Source organism: Salmo salar, chromosome ssa19 (genome assembly GCF_905237065.1).
Source record: "Salmo salar chromosome ssa19, Ssal_v3.1, whole genome shotgun sequence".
NCBI classification, from domain to species: Eukaryota; Metazoa; Chordata; class Actinopteri; order Salmoniformes; family Salmonidae; genus Salmo; species Salmo salar.
This window is the reverse complement of record NC_059460.1, coordinates 1413483-1433216: the sequence shown is the minus strand read 5'-3', so window position 1 is coordinate 1433216 and position 19734 is coordinate 1413483. Positions and strand designations below refer to the sequence as shown.

Here is a 19734-nt window from a genome sequence, read left to right as displayed (position 1 = left end):
TCAATTAGTATTTGGAAGCATTGCCTTTAAATTGTTTAACTTGGGTCAAACGTTTCGGGTAGCCTTCCACAAGCTTCCCACAATAAGTTGGGTGCATTTTAGCCCATTCCTCCTGACAGAGCTGGTGTAATTGAGTCAGGTTTGTAGGCCTCCTTGCTCGCACACGCTTTTTCAGTTCTGCCCACAAATTTTCTATGGGATTGAGGTCAGGGATTTGTGATGGCCACTCCAATACCTTGACTTTGTTGTCCTTAAGCCATTTTGCCACAACTTTGGAAGCATGCTTGGGGTCATTGTTAATTTGGAAGACCCATTTGCGACCAAGCTTTAACTTCCTGACTGATGTCGTCAGATGTTGCTTCAATATATTCACATAATTTTCCTCCCTCATGATGCCATCTATTTTGAAGTGCACCAGCACCCCCACAACATGATGCTGCGACCCCCGTGCTTCACAGTTGGGATGGTGTTCTTCGGCTTGCAAGCATCCCCTTTTTCCTCCAAACATAACAATGGTCATTATGGCCAAACAGTTCTATTTCTGTTTCATCAGACCAGAGGACATTTTTCCAAAAAGTACAATCTTTGTCCCCATGTGCAGTTGTAAACCGTAGTCTGGCTTTTTTATGGCGGTTTTGGAGCAGTGGCTTTTTCCTTGCTTAGCGGCCCTTCAGGTTATGTCAATATAGGACTTGTTTTACTGTTGATGTAGATAATTTTGTACCTGTTCCTTCCAGCATCTTCACATGGTCCTTTGCTGTTCTGGGATTGATTTGCACTTTGGCACCAAAGTACGTTCATCTCTCGGAGACAGAACGCGTCTCCTTCCTGAGCGGTATAATGGCTGCGTGGTCCCATGGTGTTTATACTTGTGTACTATTGTTTGTAAAGATGAACGTGGTACCTTCAGGTGTTTGGAAATTGCTTGCCAGGATGAACCAGACTTGTGGAGGTCTACAATTATTTTTTTCTGAGGTCTTGGCTGATTTCTTTTGATTTTCCCATGATGTCAAGCAAAGAGGCACTGTGTTTGAAGGTAGGCCATGAAATACATCCACAGGTACACCTCCAGTTGACTCAGGCTAATTTACATAATTTATCAGAAGCTTCTAAAGCCATGACATCATTTTCTGGAATTTTCCAAGCTGTTTAAAGGCACAGTCAACTTCTGACCCACTGGAATTGTGATACAGTGAATTGTAAGTGAAATAATCTGTCTGTAAACAATTGTTGGAAAAATGACTTGTCATGCACAAAGTAGATGTCCTAACCGACTTGCCAAAACTATAGTTTGTTAACAAGACATTTGTGGAATGGTTGAAACACTTAGTTTGGAGTCATTAAAACTAGTTTATGTAAACTTCCGACTTCAACTGTATGTAGTACCACACCTTATCCCCAACCTTGTACACCTGGTGTGAGGCCTTTTTGTTGTAATGGGTCTTGTCGCGTTCTGCACTTCTTTCCAACTTGAGCGTACGCAATGGTAGCCTGGAGGTGGGTTCGCAAGTCCGCCACGTATTGATGAGCCGTGTAGGCGGTGGCTGCGGCGACATCTCCCGGTTTGTACAGGAGTTGCAGTGGAAGTGTCATTTGTTGTCCCGTCATCTCGAATGGTGTTATTCCCGTAGACCTGTTGCGTGTGGCTCTGATCGCCATCAGTACCAGTGCGAGTTTGGGACCTCAGTCTTTGTGGTTTGCTGCCACATATTTCCTCAGGATACGCAACCACACGTCTGTCTTGGTCATGTTTTTGGTACAACCCAGCACTAAAGCAGTGCTCTGAGGAACTGACTTCCAAAAAGGTCTTTGTTGGGGTATACCAGGCAGGGTGCCTCGCAAAGCAGGTTTTTAAAGGAAGTAACAGCTTTGTCATGTGTGGCATCCCAAACGAACAGGTCAAAGGCTTTGACAAGTCGGCATAGTTTTCAATTAATTGACGGGAGTAATTACATACTCCCAAGAAACTGCGCACCTCATGAAGGTTTGTGTTTTGATGTTGCGGACCACTTGGATTCTGTTAGACTGTGGCAGGATGCCCTCAGCACCCACTAGAAGTCCAACGTAGTTTACCATGGTCCTGAACCAATATCCTTTCATGATGGCCAACTTAGCCCCTGCTGCCCCGAGTTGGGTAACAATGTGGTCCATCTCATTGAGGTGATGTGACCAAGTCTCACTTCTCATGTGAACGTCGTCCACATAGATTATCGTCCACCTGGTGACTGCGTCTGGCATTGCCTTGTGCAGGAAGATGTTGAACTCTGAGGGGGAGTTTGCATACCCGAACGGGTAACGATTGAGTGGGGTGGGGGAATGATCAACTGTTCCCTCATCAGTGTGTACCTCGCATGCAGAAGGAGATGCGGTATCATCCGCTGTGACGATGGAGTATATCAGCAGCTCTTTGTCAGAATCGACATCCAGCCTGAACGTTGATGTGTCGTCAAGTGGCAATACGGGAGCTATTGCCATTGCCTTTTGACGGACAAGTAAAAAGCGTTTCTCCCTTGCCACATGGGTCTAGGGAGGACGGAAGGGGCCCAATCACGGGAACAAAAAGTTCAAAATCATGGAAGGAGTAAACAATCAATGTTCCTAGCTGAGTAATGGAAATATCCGCTTGAGTCGGTACAGAATCTAAGACTTAAGTGGATCTAGAGTTTACTTCCAACAGCGGGTTACCATTGATAGTTAGCCCCAAGGCGATTATAGTCACGGAAAGGGTTGGAAGAACGCAGTGGTGACTTCCATCCGGTAGCCGGGCGCCAGGTTCAGTCTTACAGATACCTCTGGTTCTTGCCGTTATCACCACGGTGGACTCAGTTATCACTTTGCAAGCTTCAGGAATAGTCTGCCCGGATGCCATTGACACAGGGTTTAAAGACACAGCGTGTTGGGCTGGCTGAACCAAAGAACTTAGTGTATGGTATCGAGTATTACACCCGATCTTACCAAAATGTCCGCTCCCACATAGACTGTATGTGGGAGGTTCGCGACAACTAGTAGATAGTGAGATACTTGGTCACAATGCGGAGTGATAGCGCACACCCCTAAAGCGGTGAGCGTTGTTTGGGGATTCGTTCCCAGTGGGAATCTGAACGTATTCGGACCAAGGGGGTGGCAGATAGCCGCTTTCAAAATGTCTCACCCTGTCATTTGCCACAAATGGCGGACTCATGACCGTTGTTGCATAATGTATTGCAAGTAGCCTTCGACGAAGGCGGTGGAGTCAACGGAGTTGGCATAGTTATTTGTGACCAGACTTGGTTGGTTTTCCAATCCATTAGTGGTACCAAACGGTCAATTAAATCTATCCTAATCAGCATCTCTTCGGTGTCAATGCTAATCACGTACACAGGGTGGATAAGTGACACGCTTTTGTAGTTCAATTTTAGTAGGAGACGCTTGGTTAGAGGCGAGGTAGACTGAGTGAAACCTCAGTTTCTTGTCGCAGCGTTCCGTTTTTAACCAACGTTTTGCTGGGTCCACTGCCCTTTTTGAGTTCATCCAGCAAAGTTTGAGCTATGAGGGAAATAGATTCAGGTTTGACTACAGGTGAAACAGTCATTTGAGGTATGGCCTGTTCAAGTTGGATTTTCTCGTCATATCCCCAACAAAGTGGAGTGGGTTGGAATAACAGAGCGGTTGGTTATGTGTCGATTTTCAAGACCGATAACCCACCTTCGTGACCCAGTGGGTCCTCTATTAGAATGAGAGAGGAGTCAGTAGTAGCAACGCTGCTTATTTTGTGCGTCTCCACGAGCAGGAAGCTGTGGAACGATTGGGTAACTTTGGGAGTTTCTGTAAGAAACCATTTTGATACATGCCTTCAATTGTATTAGCCTACTTTATTTCAATATTTTTTGTTGTCATTCGGTGATATTTATTACCACAGTAATTCTTTATGGATCGATTCAGTTGTGGTTAAGAAAACAGTGCATGCTTAGTGGTGGGCTATACAAAGAGATGGGGGAAGTGACATGCCTTGCAAGATGATGGTTAATGAGCGCTGCCTAGGAACCATTGAGTTTAAGAGCGTAGTGTGTGGCAATGCCACCTCGACATTACGGCTACATTTCATAAGCCCTTGTCAGAATATTATTACTAGGTTGTTTGGCGGAAATAAACGTTTTGGCTTTCATACTGGCAATACCTTTCACATAAGGTGCAAAAACATTTGCGGGAAAAATGTTCCAGTGTCTGCCTGCCAGCTGATATTCTTTACCAGTGCGTGTGTAGGCTACCTGCCCCTCGCCATCCGAAGCATAGGCTACAGTAGCCTACTGACGTAACAAACATGATAAAAACATTACGGCGAGAGATTTTTAATTAGAGAAGAATGGATTAACTTTTTCGATGCCAGTTAACCTCTCTTGGGTATGTGGGATGAAATCTTTCCACCTAGTCAACAGCTAGTGGAATCGAGTGGCGCGATATTCAAAAACCTTAAATGCTATAACTTCAATTTCTCAAACATATGACTATTTTACATCATTTTAAAGACAAGACTGTCGTTAATCTAACCACATTGTCCGATTTCAAAAAGGCTTTACAACGAAAGCAAAACATTAGATTATGTCAGGAGAGTACCAAGCCAGAAATAATCACACACCCATTTTTCAAGCTAGCATATAATGTCACAAAAACCAAAACCACAGCTAAATGCAGCACTAACCTTTGATGATCTTCATCAGATGACACTCCTAGGACATTATGTTATACAATACATGCATGTTTTGTTCAATCAAGTTCATATTTATATCAAAAAACAGCTTTTTACATTAGCATGTGACGTTCAGAACTAGCAAACATACCGAAAACTTCCGGTGAATTTACTAAATTACTCACGATAAACGTTCACAAAAACATAATTTTTTAAAGAATTATAGATACAGAACTCCTTTATGCAATCGCGGTGTCAGATTTTAAAATAGCTTTTCGGCAAAAGCACATTTTGCAATATTCTGAGTAGATAGCTCGCCATCACGGGCTAGCTAATTTGACACCCACCAAGTTTGGCACTCACCAAACTCAGATTTACTATAAGAAAAATTGGATTACCTTTGCTGTTCTTTGTCAGAATGCACTCCCAGGACTTCTACTTCAACCACAAATGTTATTTTGGTTCAAAATAATCCATAGCTACGTTCAAATATCCTCTGTTTTGTCCGTGCGTTCAGGTCACTATCCGAACGGTGACGCGCGGACGCATGTCGTGACAAAGAATTTCAAAATATTCCATTACCGTACTTCGAAGCATGTCAAACGATTTTTATCGTAAAATAGCGATAATATTCCAACCGGGAGACGTTTTCGTTCAAAGACTGAAAGAAGAAAATGGTGTCTTCACGTGCACCCGTGTCATTGTTCTCAGATTGACCACTTTCCAAATGCGCTACTGTTTTTCAGCCAGGGACTGCAGAGTCATCATTCCCCATTCTGGCACCTTCTGAGAGCCTATGGGAGCCTTAGAAAATGTCACGTTACAGCAGAGATCCTCTGTTTTGAATAAAGAGGCTATAAAGGCCAAGAAATGGTCAGAGATGGCACTTCCTGTATAGAATCTTCTCAGGTTTTTGCCTGCCATATGAGTTCTGTTATACTCACAGACACCATTCAAACAGTTTTAGAAACTTTAGGGTGTTTTCTATCCAAATCAAACAATTATATGCATATTCTAGTTTCTGGGCAGGAGTAATAACCAGATTAAATCGGGTACGTTTTTTATCCGGACGTGAAAATACTGCCCCCTACCCAAGAGAGGTTAAGGAAACTATAGGTATAATGTTTCACGTTGGATTTATTAACTACTAAAATGTAAGGCGTGTTTTTAATTTGAATTCTGGTGGCGGTCTGCACACACAAGCTTGTTAGCTAGCTAGCTCTGGTCCAACGTTAATCCAACTCTCGGAAGTTCAAAGACATTCAAAGTTCCTCCATAGAAGCCGCTCCTCCGTAGGTATAATTCTCTGGCCTAATTCAGATAATGTCATTAGATATCCAGCGCTTCAATTCAAGGCTCCTCCACCCTCTTTGTCTCCCAACCAGCAAAATTTCAGTTGCGTCTCGTGCCCTACACTTGTCTGTCCAATTCATGTTAACAACTATACAATATTCACACCCCTTTTTTCCACAATTTGTTTTTAGAAAGTGGGATTAAAATGTTTACAATTTACAAATAAAACCAATCTACACAAAATACTCTACTGTCAAAGTGGAAGAATTCTAACAAATTAATGAAATATAATAATAATTTACTTAAGTATTCAACCCCCTGAGTCAATACATGTTAGAATTAGAGGTCGACCGATTAATCAGAATGGCCGATTTTAATTAGGGCCGATTTCAAGTTTTCATAACAATCGGTAATCGGCATTTTTGGACACCGATCATGGCCTGATTACATTGCGTTCCACGAGGAGACTGCGTGGCAGGCTGACTACCTGTTATGCGAGTGCAGCAAGGAGCCAAGGTAAGGTGCTAGATGCATTAAACTTATAAAAACAATCAATCTTAACATAAGCACTAAACTACACATTGTTGATGAAATTACTAGTTTAACTAGCTTATCCTGCGTTGCATATAATCAATGCGGTGCCTGAAATTGTGTCACTTCCTTTGCGTTCAGTGTAAGCAGAGGTGGTATATGCAGCAGTTTGGGCCACCTGGCTCATTGCGAACTGTTGTGAAGACCATTTCTTCCTAACAAAGACCGTAATTAATTTGCCAGAATTTTACATAATTATGACATAACATTGAAGGTTGTATTTAGACTTAGGGATGCCACCCATTCGATAAAATACGGAACGGTTCCGTATTTCACTGAAAGAATAAATGTTTTGTTTTCGAAATGATAGTTTCTGGATTTGACCATATTAATGACATAAGGCTCGTATTCCTGTGTGTTTATTATAATTAAGTCTATGATTTGATATTTGATAGAGCAGTCTGACTGAGCGGTGGTAGGCAGCAGCAGGCAGGTAAGCGTTCATTCAAACAGCACTTTTCTGCGTTTGCCAACAGTTTTTCGCAATGCTTGAAGCGCAGCGTTGTTTGACTTCAAGCCTATCAACTCCTGAGATTAGGCTGGCAATACTATAGTGCCTATAAGAACATCCAGTAGTCAAAGGTCTATGAAATACAAATGGTATAGAGTGAAGTAGTCCTATAATAACTACAACCAAAACCCCTGGGAATATTGAAGACTCCAGCTTTCATATGTTCTCATGTTCTGAGCAAGGAACTTAAACGTTTGCTTTTTTACATGGCACATATTGCACTTTTACTTTCTTCTCCGGCACTGTGTTTTTGCATTATTTAAACCAAATTGAACATGTTTCGTTATTTATTTGAGACAAAATGTATTATATTAAGTTAAAATGAGTGTTCGTTGTTCATTCAGTATTGTTGTAATTGTCATTATTATATTTATATATATATCGGCCGCTTTTAATCGCTATCGGCGTTTTTTGGTCCTCCAACAATCGGTATCGCCGTTGAAAAATCATATTCGGTTGACCTCTAGTTAGAATCACCTTTTGGCGGCGATTACAGCTGTGTCTTTCTGGGTAAGTCTCTAAGAGCTTTGCACACTTGGATTGTGTAATGTTTGCAATTGTTCTTTAAAAAAAATATTCAAGCTCTGTCAAATTGCAAATTGGTTGTGATCATTGCTAGACAGCTATTTATCAAGTCTTGCCATAGATTTCAAGCCGATTTAACTCAAACCTGTAACTAGGTCACTCAGAAACATTCAATGTCGTCTTGGTAAGCAACTCCAGTGCATATTTGGCCTTGTGTTTTAGGATATTGTCCTGCCTAAAGGTGAATTTGTCTCCCAGCGTCTGTTAGAAAGCAGACTGAAGCAGGTTTTCCTCTAGAATTTTACCTGTGCTTAGCTTTATTTCTTAATTTTTTTTATCATAAACTCCCCAGTCCTTGTCGATGACAAGCATACCCATAACATGATGCAGCCACCACCATGCTTGAAGATATGAAGAGTGGTACTCCGTGATGTGGTGTTGGATTTTCCACAAACATAACACTTTGTTTTCAGGATTTAAAGTTAATATCTTTGCCACACATTCATGTTTTGTAATATTGTTATTCTGTACAGGTTTCCTTGCATTGTTTTTCAGTGAATTAAGATTAACCTGTCTGGGAACCTGGGCGCTTGCGTCCATCCCTAGTCAACAGCCAGTGGAATCGCGTCGCGCGAAATACAAATACCTCATAAATGCTATAACTTCAATTTCTCAAACATATTACTATTTTACACCATTTTATAGATACACCTCTCCTGAATCGAACCACGTTGTCCGATTTCAAAAAGGCTTTACAGCAAAAGCAAAACATTAGATTATGTTAGGAGAGTACCCTGCCAAAAAAAATCACACTGCCATTTTCAAAGCATCTAGCATGCATCACAAATACCCAAAACACAGCTAAAATGCAGCACTAACCTTTGACAATCTTCATCAGATGACACTCCTAGGACATCATGTTACACAATACATGCATTTTTTGTTCGATAAAGTTCATATTTATATATAAAAACAGCATTTTACATCGGCGCGTGACATTCAGAAAATATTTTCCCTCAAATGCTTCCGGTGAATCAGCGCTACAATTTACAAAATTACTATTCGAAAACATTGTTAAAATGTAATATTGTCATTCAAAGAATTATAGATTAACATCTCGTGAATGCAACTGCATTGCCAGATTTAAAAATAACTTTACTGAGAAATCACACTTTGCAATAAACGAGGTGGTATGCTCAGAAAAATAGGCTAGGCGATAGACTAGCGCCATCTTGGAACCATCTAAAATCAAATATACTATTGTAAATATTCCCTTACCTTTGATTATCTTCATCAGAAGGCACTTCCAGGAATCCCAGGTCCACAACAAATCTAGTTTTGTTCGAAAAAGTTAATAATTTATGTCCCAATAGCTCCTTCTTGTTAGCGCGTTCCGAAGGCTACTCATAATGTACTGAAGCGCGCGGGACTTGTCGTCACGAATGTGCCAAAAAATATATATTTACGTGCGTATAAACACGTCAAATGTTGTATAACATAAATCTTTAGGGCCTTTTTCAACCAGAGCTTCAATAATATTCAAGGCGGACGATTGCATTGTTTTAATAAACGTTTCGGAATGAGAGGGTACCCATGGGCGTCCGCGTCATAGTAGTAATGGTTCTCCCCCTATGACCAACTTTCCAAGCCTCTCTTTCTGTCAGTTTCTACCGGAGAAGACTCAAACCACTTTGTAAAGACTGTTGACATCTAGTCGAAGCCTTAGGAAGTGCTAAATGAATCCTAACTCACGGTGTGTTTCATAGGCAAAGTGTTGAAGGTGATTCCACATATCAGATTTCCACTTCCTGCATGGAATCTTCTCAGGTTTTGGCCTGCCATACGAGTTCTGTTACAGTCACAGACACCATTCAAACAGTTTTAGAAACTTTAGGGTGTTTTCTATCCAAATCTACTAATTATATGCATATTCTAGTTACTGGGCAGGAGTAGTAACCAGATTAAAATCGGGTACGTTTTTTATCCGGCCGTGCAAATACTGCCCCCTATCCCCAACAGGTTAAACCAACATAAAAAAAAATTTGACACAAGCAACAGATTCTGAAAATGTATGATTTGATATGAAGGTTTTTTGTTGTATTTCCAATATGATTCATTGTAAACATTAAGAGAAAGTAAGGATTTTCTACAATGTTGTTGATCCATCCTCAGTTTGCTTCTATCACAGCCATTAAACTCTGTTTTAAAGTCACCAATTTAAAATTTGATTTGATCTAAGCTCTTCTCCTTTCAGGTGTGTTTCTTTGTTGCTCTCTACTACAATGTGATCATCGGCTGGAGCCTGTTCTACTTGGGGAACTCTTTTCAGTACCCTTTACCTTGGGAAGAGTGTCCTGAACATGGTAACACAACTGGTTAGTAAACACGACGCATCAGCTGTGTCTGATGTGCCTCCCTATATAGTGCACTACTTTTGAGCAGGGCGGCCTATAGTCTACTGTTGGATTCTGGGGTTAACTTTGAACATTGTTATACTCAGAAGTATAGGAGCATTAGTTACCCAAGAGACATGAGGGATGCCATAATGAAGCTTGGGAGGAGCTGAGTGCAGGGAAACCAATCGCACGTGACAGTACTGATAAGGGGAGAAACCGTTGAAGGCTCATATCACTTAGTTCCCTGCTTAGCAAGAATAATGCAATGTTTAGCGATAAGAGAGACGCCACCCAAAGTGGGGCATGAATACCTCCACGGGGGAAGCCATGCCTGTGTCTGAGTTACAGCTGTATCGACCCTTTGGGAAGAATTCAACTTGGTTAAGCTTCTCTAGTGTCTGTGAGTTATTTACTCAGAATTAGAACCTAACACTACTATATAAGAAATAGGTTTCCATTTAGGACACAATCATCACTCATTCATTGCCTAACATTTTCAATAATGTTGTCCATATACAAACACAGTGTAAGCCTTATGTGAACCTGACCGTTGTCTTTGTCTTTAATCTCAGTGGAGGAATGCACAGCCAGTAGTCCCACCACTTACTTCTGGTTCCGGAAGGCTCTAAACATTACTGACTCCATCGAAGAGACGGGCGAGTTTAACCCCGTCATCACCTGCTGCCTGCTTGCTGCCTGGACCATCGTCTGCATGGGCATGTTCAAGGGCATCAAGTCTTCTGGCAAGGTACTGAGTGTTCTGCTTAAGCATTACTGTTTTGTCTGCACGTACAGCCTTACTGGAATTTGAGTCAACCCGCCTAAGCATGACACACAATTACAGATGAACTAATTTAATCACTGAAGCTGGGGGTGTAGAAGTGTAAATTCCAGTGCGGTCATAGGCCTGTCTGTGGAGTTATCCCACTGACATTAAACTGACCCTAACTTCACAGAAGCCTGTTTTAATTCCTTCTCTTTTAAAGAAGTTCTCTAAAATGGAGAACGACCATCAAAAGGACAAAGCATATGTAATCAGACTCTTGGTCGACTAACTCGATGGAGATTTTAAGACATCCTAATCAATAAACGTGTTACCCCTCCTTCTCCTCTCATCCAAGGTGATGTATTTCTCCTCGATCTTTCCCTACGTCGTGCTGCTGTGTTTCCTCATCAGAGGGCTGATGCTGGATGGGGCTGCAGAGGGCATCAAGTACATGTTCTACCCTAAGGTATCATCATCACCCACCCAGCACACTGCTTGTATGAATGACAGTTATAAGGGAAAAGAGAGGTGGGGGGGGGCATATGATAACCTGGCTAATACTACTACATACAGCGTAATACTGGGACTGCTTAAGCACACACTGATAAACAAACCCTTTTATTGTATTTTTTTAACTGTGTAATCCTGATTGTTCTAAAGGGGTATGTGGTTCAGAATTACTCCACTTTTGCAACCATGGCAATTCACACACACATTCCTTGCGCTCAATAATGCACTAGGCCTAGATACTGTATCTATCATGGTAGGATTCAGTGCACTGTGCCAGTGTCTAGCCACTGACCCACCCCTTCTCTCTCTCCCCCCAATCCAGCTGGAGATCTGGGGTGAGGTGCAGGTGTGGCGCCAGGCGGCCACGCAGGTCTTCTTTGCTCTTGGCCTGGGCTTTGGCTCGGTCATTGCCTATTCCTCCTACAACCCGCACAGCAACAACTGCCACCGTGACGCCCTCACTGTTTCCACCATCAACTTCCTCACCTCCGTCCTCGCCTCGCTGGTGGTGTTCGCCGTGCTGGGCTTCCGCGCCAGGGAAGTCGCCATGCGCTGCGTGACACGGTGTGTGTTTGGGCGGGAAAAGGATATTGTTTTTGATCTCTTTGTACTGTGTGTGTGGGGATGAAAAGGGGCTATATTGAAATGCCCTGTGTTCGGGTACTGTTTCTGGTGTTATGTTTAGTTAGATATTATTATATATCTACATGCATATCTACTCGGCCATAATAATAAAAAAGAACTCTGGGTCGAAGCGATAGTACTGACTGATAAACTGACTAGTTGTTCTCCACACTCCCCTTTCTCAGTAACTTGGAGAAGCTGTCTGAGCAGTTTTCCGTGGGGCCCCTTGACCGGGACCTGCTACCCGGGTTTAACATCTCTGACCCCAGTTTGGTACCACTGGAGGCCTACAGGGATTGGTTCACGGCTCACGGAGCCAAGGTCCCTGGCAACCTCACCGACTGCAGCCTAGAGGAGGAGATGAACAAGGTAAATGGTTGATCTTGCACTCTAGCCTGCCTCTTCTTTTACTGCATCTCAACTCTGTTTTCTTTGTTACAGCTTTGCCCTCTTTATTCGCAAACCAACCAACCCTGCAGCTTAGAGTATGTTCTTCCACCCACCCCTTGTAAATTAATAATTTAATTTTAGCAGGTTTATTGCTAAAATGTAAATATGTTAAGATAGTTAGGATCTGTTGAGATATATCATGATAAATGTAAATCTCTTTTCTCTCTCCTTATCCCTCTGTCCCCTTCCCTTTCTCCTTGTCCCTCTCTCTCAGGGTGTGGAGGGCACAGGTCTGGCATTCATAGCCTTCACAGAGGCCATGACTCTGTTCCCGGGCAGTCCCTTCTGGTCGGCCTTGTTCTTCCTCATGCTGCTCAACCTGGGCCTCAGCACCATGTTCGGCACCTTGGAGGGCATCCTCACACCCCTCACCGACAACTTCAAAGTGCTGAAGCGCCACAAGACCAAGCTCACAGGTAAAGAGAGATGGTGTCTGTGTCCATGTTTTTGCTCATGAGACCCTTTTTCTATCAGGTGGCCCATCTTGGGTTTCTGACCCTAAGTTTGGGAACCACTGGATGAAACTATTCATTTGTATAAACATTTGAAGTCTTATTCATATAGAAGTGTATACATGGCATCATAATGGGGTCTGAGTGTTAGTCCTCACTCCTCTTTACTAAATATGCCACGTGTATCTGTGTGGGGACTGTAATGTTCTCTCCCTTCCCCAGTGTTTAGCTGCATCGTCGGCTTCCTGATTGGCATGCTGTTCACGCAGCGCTGTGGGAACTACTTTGTAATGATGTTTGACGACTACTCCGCCACCCTGCCCCTCATCATCGTGGTGGTGTTTGAGTGTTTCAGCGTGTCCTGGGTGTACGGCGCTGACCGGTAAGAACCTAATAACTCCACTGACCACATAAATCACATGATGTCCCTCAGAAATTAGATGACACAATTTCTTTCCCGAAACAGGAATTATACATTGATGAAAAAATAGTCATACTTTTGGATTAATACAAATTTAGATTACAAACAGTGATTCACAGCATCGATCCTTCAGGTCGACTTGCTGTGTTTGTTCCCCATTGTCACTGATCATTGTCTTGTGTATCTGAATGTCCAGGTTTCTTGATGACATAGAGAAGATGCTGCACTGGCGCCCCCCTGTGATTTATAAGTACCTGTGGAAGTACGTGTGTCTGCTGGCCATGCTGGGGCTGCTGGGAGCTAGCCTGCTGAGGATGTGCTTCAAACGGCCCACCTACACCGCCTGGAACAGACAAACGGTAAGGAGACACTAGGCTGCTCGTCTTTTTTCCTGAACTCAAAGGCGGCCTCACCATGGTTGATATACGACCATATACAGCGCATTCGGAAAGTATTCAGACCCTTTGACTTTTTCCACGTTTTGTTACAGCCTTATTCTAAAATGGATTAAATTGTTTTTTTCCCTCATCAATCTACACACAATACCCCATAATGACAAATAAAAAAAACAGGTTTTTAGACATTTTTCCAAATGTATAAAATAAAAAAAGATCACATTTACTTAAGTATTCAGACCGTTTACTCAGTACTTTGTTTGAAGCACTTTTGGCAGCGATTACAGCCTTGAGTTTTCTTGGATATGACGCTACAAGCTTGGCACACCTGAATTTGGTGAGTTTCTTCCATTCTCTGTAGATCCTCTCAAGCTCTGTCAGGTTGGATGGGGAGCGTCGCTGCGCAGCTATTTTCAGGTCTCTCCAGAGATGTTCGATCGGGTTCAAGTGCAGGCTCTGGCTGGCCACTCAAGGGCATTCAGAGACTTGTCCCGAAGACACTCGTGCGTTGTCTTGGCTGTGTGTTTAGGGTCATTGTCCTGTTGGAAGTGGAACCTTTTCCCCGGTCTGAGGTCCTGAGCGCTCTGGAGCAGGTTTTCATCAAGGATCTCTCTGTACTTTGCTTCGTTCATCCTTACCTCGATCCTGACTAGTCTCCCAGTCCCTGCCACTGAAAAACATCCCCACAGGATGATGCTGCCACCACCATGCTTCACTGTAGGGATGGTGTCAGGTTTTCTCCAGGCGTGACGCTTGCCATTCAGGCCAAAGCGTACAATGTTGGTTTCATCAGACCAGAGAATCTTGTTTCTCATGGTCTGAAAGTCCTTTAGGTGCCTTTTGGCAAACTCCAAGTGTGCTGTCATGTGCCTTTTACTGAGAAGTGGCTTCCGTCTGGCCAGTCTACCATAATGGCCTGATTGAAGGAGTGCTGCAGAGATGGTTGTCCTTCTGGAAGGTTCTCCCATCTCCACAGAGGAACTCTGGGTTCTTGATCACATCCCTGACAAAGGCCCTTCTCCCCCGATTGCTCTGTTTGGCCGGGCGGCCAGATGTAGGAAGAGTCTTGGTAGTTTCAAACTTCTTACATTTAAGAATGATGGAGGCTACTGTGTTCTTGGGGACCTTCAATGCTGCAGAAATATTTTGGTACCGTTCCCCAGATCTGTGCCTCAACATAATCCTGTCTCGAAGCTCTACAAACAATTCCTTCAACCTCATAGTGCATTTCAGAGCAAAAACCAAGCTATCAACTGTGGGACCTCATATGTGTGTGTTTGTGTGTTTGTGTGTGTGTGTGTGTGTGTGTGTGTGTGTGTGTGTGTGTGTGTGTGTGTGTGTGTGTGTGTGTGTGTGTGTGTGTGTGTGTGTGTGTGTGTGTGTGTGTGTGTGTGTGTGTAAGTAATGCTTTTCCAACAGTCTTGAAGGAGTTTCCACATATGCTGAGCACTTGTTGGCTGCTTTTCCTTCACTCTGTGGTCCACCTCATCCCAAACCATCTCAATTGGATTGAGGTTGTTTGATAGTGGCGGCCAGGTCATCTGACGCAGCTCTCCATCTTGGTCAAATAGCCCTTACACAGCCTGGAGGTTCATTGTGGCTCATTGTTCTGTCAAAAAACAAATGATAGTCCAACTAAGTGCAAACCAGATGGTATGACGTATTGCTGCAGAATGCTGTGGTAACTATGCTGGTTAAGTGTGCCTTGAATTCTAAATACATCAGTGTCACCAGCAAAGCACCACCACACCACCTCCTCCATGCTTCACGGTCGGAACCACACATGCGGAGATCATCCGTTAATTTACTCTGCGTCTCACAAAGACACGGTGGCTGGAACCAAAAATCTCAGATTTGGAATCATCAGAACAAAGGACAGATTTTCACCGGTCTGGTGTCCATTGTTCGTGTTTCTTGGCCCAAGCAAGTCTCTTCTTATTGATGTCCGTCTTATTGGTGTCCTTTAGTAGTGGTTTCTTTGCTGAAATTTGACCATGAAGGCCTGATTCACACAGTTGATGTTGAGATGTCTGTTACTTGAACTCTAAAGCATTTATTTGGCCAGCAATTTCTGAGGCTTGTAATTCTAATGAACTTATCCTCTGCAGCAGAGGTAACTCTGGGTCTTCCTTTCCTGTGGCGGTCCTCATGAGAGAGCGTTTCATAGTGCTTGATGGTTTTTGCGACTGCACTGAAGAAACATTCTTGAAATCTTCCGCATTGACTGACCTTCATGTCTGAAAGTAGTGATGGACTGTCATTCCTCTTTGCTTATTTGAGCTGTTCGTGCCATAATATGGACTTGGTCTTTTACCAAATAGGGCTATCTTCTGTATACCACCCCTACCTTGTCACAACAACTGATTGGCTCAAATGCATTATTTTTAAATTAACTTTTAACAAGGCACACCTGTTAATTGACATGCATTCCAGGTGACTACCTCATGAAGCTGGTTGAGAGAATGCCAAGAGTGCGCGAAGCTGTCATCAAGGCAAAGGGTGGCTACTTTGAAGAATCTCAAATTTAAAATATATTTTGATTTAACACTTTTTTGGTTACTTCATGATTACGTGTTATTTCATAGTTTTTATGTCTTCACTGTTACTCTACAATGTTGAAAATAATCAAACTAAAGAAAAACCCTTGAATGAGTAGGTGTCAACTTTTGACTGGAACTGTATGTAAATAAGGTATTTGTTTTTTATTTTAAATACATTTTCAAACCTTTCTAAACCTGTTTTCAGTGTGTGTGTGTATATAGATTCAGGAACATTTTTTATTTAATCCATTTTAGAATAAGGCTTTAACGTAACAAAGTGGAAAAAGTCAAAGGGTCTGAATGCACCGTTTATTGGTAACATGTTATATGTGATCAACATATGAGCTACAGTTTTTATGACAATAGGGAGATCATAAAGATTCTGCCTTTACCTCTCTGCTTTAGTTATTCTGTCCTCCCTGTTTGTATGCCTGTCCAAGTCTTGCTCTCAACCTGCCCATCCATTTACATTGCCTGCACCCAACTACATTACCTACTGTCTCCCCACTTTGTATCTTCTTTATATTTGAACTTACTGATCTCAGGCCTCAGAGGTGACTCTGGACTACCCTGACTGGGCCCTGGCTGTCCTGGCTGTCCTGATAATTTTCGCCACATTGCCAGTCCCCATGGGGTACATCCACTCCACCCTGAGGAGCAGAACTAGACACAACTTCTTAGGAAGTGGCACCGACACAGGGGCTGTATACACCAAGTGCAGCACCGTGGAGTGCGACACCCCGGTAGCCGATCTATTGGACAAACACCTGGAAAGGAACGGCATACCCAATGATTCTCCCTCCCCATTGGCTGAGGAGAACCTCAGACTCCTCCCACAGAGGGAAGGAGTGGAGGATATAGAGGATTCAACCGACTTGTGAGGGGGAGGAAACAAGGAGAAAACAGACTAAAACTAAGGACTAAAATAGGGAAATATGAGCTGCTAGCTTGCATGATGTCAGCTATAACATCGTGGGACCATGGAAGAATGTGTATTGATTGAACAATTTATATTTTTAAGCTGAAATTACTTGTTTTAAAGATTGTCTGCTTTCAGATTTTCTCAATTTTAAATGATTTGAATGCAGCCATTTTGGGTTACATTTCAATTTTTTATGCAGTAAGCCAAAAGTGAACAACTTTTTCAGTAGTTGTCATTAGTGGTTCGTAAGTGAGGTAATATGTTGCTGAGACGTTGCCTCAAATGTTTAAATCTTCAGCCCACCTCAGGTGTTTTTCCACACTGTTGCTTTTTAACATCCCACACTTGGTTACATGGACTAGAGAACTCTTAAGGACTGGAATGTTCCCTTCCAGCACAGGTTGGCTGGGAATTGTTCCTTTCACTGTAAAAGTAGGAAAAGTTACACAGACCGCCCCTGTTAAATGTCCTCCAAATATGTGTTGAGGTAACTTGGTGAATGCAGGTGCATGCATACAGTGGGGGGGAAAAGTATTTGATCCCCTGCTGATTTTGTACGTTTGCCCACTGATAAAGAAAGGATCAGTCTCTAATTTTAATGGTAGGTTTATATGAACAGTGAGAGACAGAATAACAACAAACATATCCAGAAAAACGCATGTCAAAAATGTTATAAATTGATTTGCATTTTAATGAGGGAAATAAGTATTTGACCCCCTCTCAATCAGAAAGATTTCTGGCTCCCAGGTGTCTTTTATACAGGTAACGAGCTGAGATTAGGAGCACACTCTTAAAGGGAGTGCTCCTAACCGCAGCTTGTTACCTGTAAAAAAGACGCCTGTCCACAGAAGCAATCAATCAGATTCCAAACTCTCCACCGTGGCCAAGACCAAAGAGCTCTCCAAGGATGTTAGGGACAAGATTGTAGACCTACACAAGGCTGGAATGGGCTACAAGACCATAGCCAAGCAGCTTGGTGAGAAGGTGACAACATTTGGTGCGATTATTCGCAAATGGAAGAAACACAAAAGAACTGTTAATATCCCTCGGCCTGGGGCTCCATGCAAGATCTCACCTCGTGGGGTTGCAATGATCATGAGAACGGTGAGGAATCAGCCCAGAACTACACGGGAGGATCTTGTCAATGATCTCAAGGCAGCTGGGACCATAGTCACCAAGAAAACAATTGGTAACACACTACGCCGTGAAGGACTGAAATCCTGCAGCGCCCGCAAGGTCCCCCTGCTCAAGAATACAAATACATGCCCGTCTGAAGTTTGCCAATGAACATCTGAATGATTCAGAGGACAACTGGGTGAAAGTGTTGTGGTCAGATGAGACCAAAATGGAGCTCTTTGGCATCAACTCAACTCGCCGTGTTTGGAGGAGGAGGAATGCTGCCTATGACCCCAAGAACACCATCGCCACCGTCAAACATGGAGGTGGAAACATTATACTTTGGGGGTGTTTTACTGCTAAGGGGACAGGACAACTTCACCGCATCAAAGGGACGATGGACGGGGCCATGTACCGTCAAATCTTGGGTGAGAACCTCCTTCCCTCAGCCAGGGCATTGAAAATGGGTCGTGGATGGGTATTCCAGCATGACAATGACCCAAAACACACGGCCAAGGCAACAAAGGAATGGCTCAAGAAGAAGCACATTAAGGTCCTGGAGTGGCCTAGCCAGACCTTAATCCCATAGAAAATCTGGGGAGGGAGCTGAAGGTTCGAGTTGCCAAACGTCAGCCTCGAAACCTTAATGACTTGGAGAAGATCTGCAAAGAGGAGTGGGACAAAATCCCTCCTGAGATGTGTGCAAACCTGGTGGCCAACTACAAGAAACGTCCGACCTCTGTGATTGCCAACAAGGGTTTTGCCACCAAGTACTAAGTCATGTTTTTCAGAGGGGTCAAATACTTATTTCCCCCATTAAAATGCAAATCATTTTATAAAATTTTTGACATGTGTTTTTCTGGATTTTTTTGGTTGTTATTCTCTCTCACTGTTCAAATAAACCTACCATTAAAATTATATACTGATCATTTCTTTGTCAGTGGGCAAACGTACAAAATCAGCAGGGGATCAAATAATTTTTCCCCCCGCTGTACACCTTATCCAACAAGGCTGCGGGAAAAAAACAGAATTATGACTATCTGATATTTGCATACAGAAGTCGTCCACGCACTTGTCAATTAAGACATTGATGGAAATATGTTATAATTGTACATTTTGTTTTAGTTTTCTTGTTTTAGCATAATGTAAAAGAAAGTCCTTGCCAAATTTCACATTGTGCCTTGGCGATAATACAAGAGCCCAAGTGCATTCTCTAAGTTACAGTACCACCAGCAATGTATCAATTTGACCACTATAGGAGCACCTGTTGGGAAGTCCAACTAACAATTACTCCTTTTTGTTATTTATTGAAGCAAATGGTTACAATTTAGCTTCCTTTTACTTGAGCATATTGAACTTGATTTTGTTTGTTAGTGGAATGTTTTGAATTGCCTCTGTATCATCAATGCTCTATTGTGTCCACCCATTTGGATATGTGACATGAACTTGACTTGCAATTCCATTTTACTTTTAGATGGATTTGAATATTTTGAAAGAACAGTTAACACAAGATTCACGTTGTGTGTTTTAAGATGCACGTTTGTTTAAATAGTACT

At 42.7% G+C, this 19734-nt stretch overlaps 1 protein-coding gene across 5 annotated transcripts in view; it reads left to right on the top strand.

Moving 5' to 3' along the window:
• Positions 1-17684, top strand: part of LOC106578275 (sodium-dependent neutral amino acid transporter B(0)AT2) — a 32926-nt gene extending 15242 nt beyond the window's left edge. For all 5 annotated transcript variants that reach the window (XM_014156946.2, XM_014156945.2, XM_014156947.2 and 2 more), the window contains exons 4-12: positions 9841-9961; positions 10555-10730; positions 11104-11214; positions 11581-11822; positions 12068-12251; positions 12547-12748; positions 13007-13166; positions 13402-13564; positions 16686-17684. In XM_014156946.2, coding sequence (XP_014012421.2) covers positions 9841-9961; positions 10555-10730; positions 11104-11214; positions 11581-11822; positions 12068-12251; positions 12547-12748; positions 13007-13166; positions 13402-13564; positions 16686-17021 — 1695 coding nt within the window. In that variant the 3' untranslated portion in view covers positions 17022-17684. The remainder of the gene's footprint in view (positions 1-9840; positions 9962-10554; positions 10731-11103; positions 11215-11580; positions 11823-12067; positions 12252-12546; positions 12749-13006; positions 13167-13401; positions 13565-16685) is intronic.
• The last annotated feature ends 2050 nt before the right edge of the window (positions 17685-19734 follow it).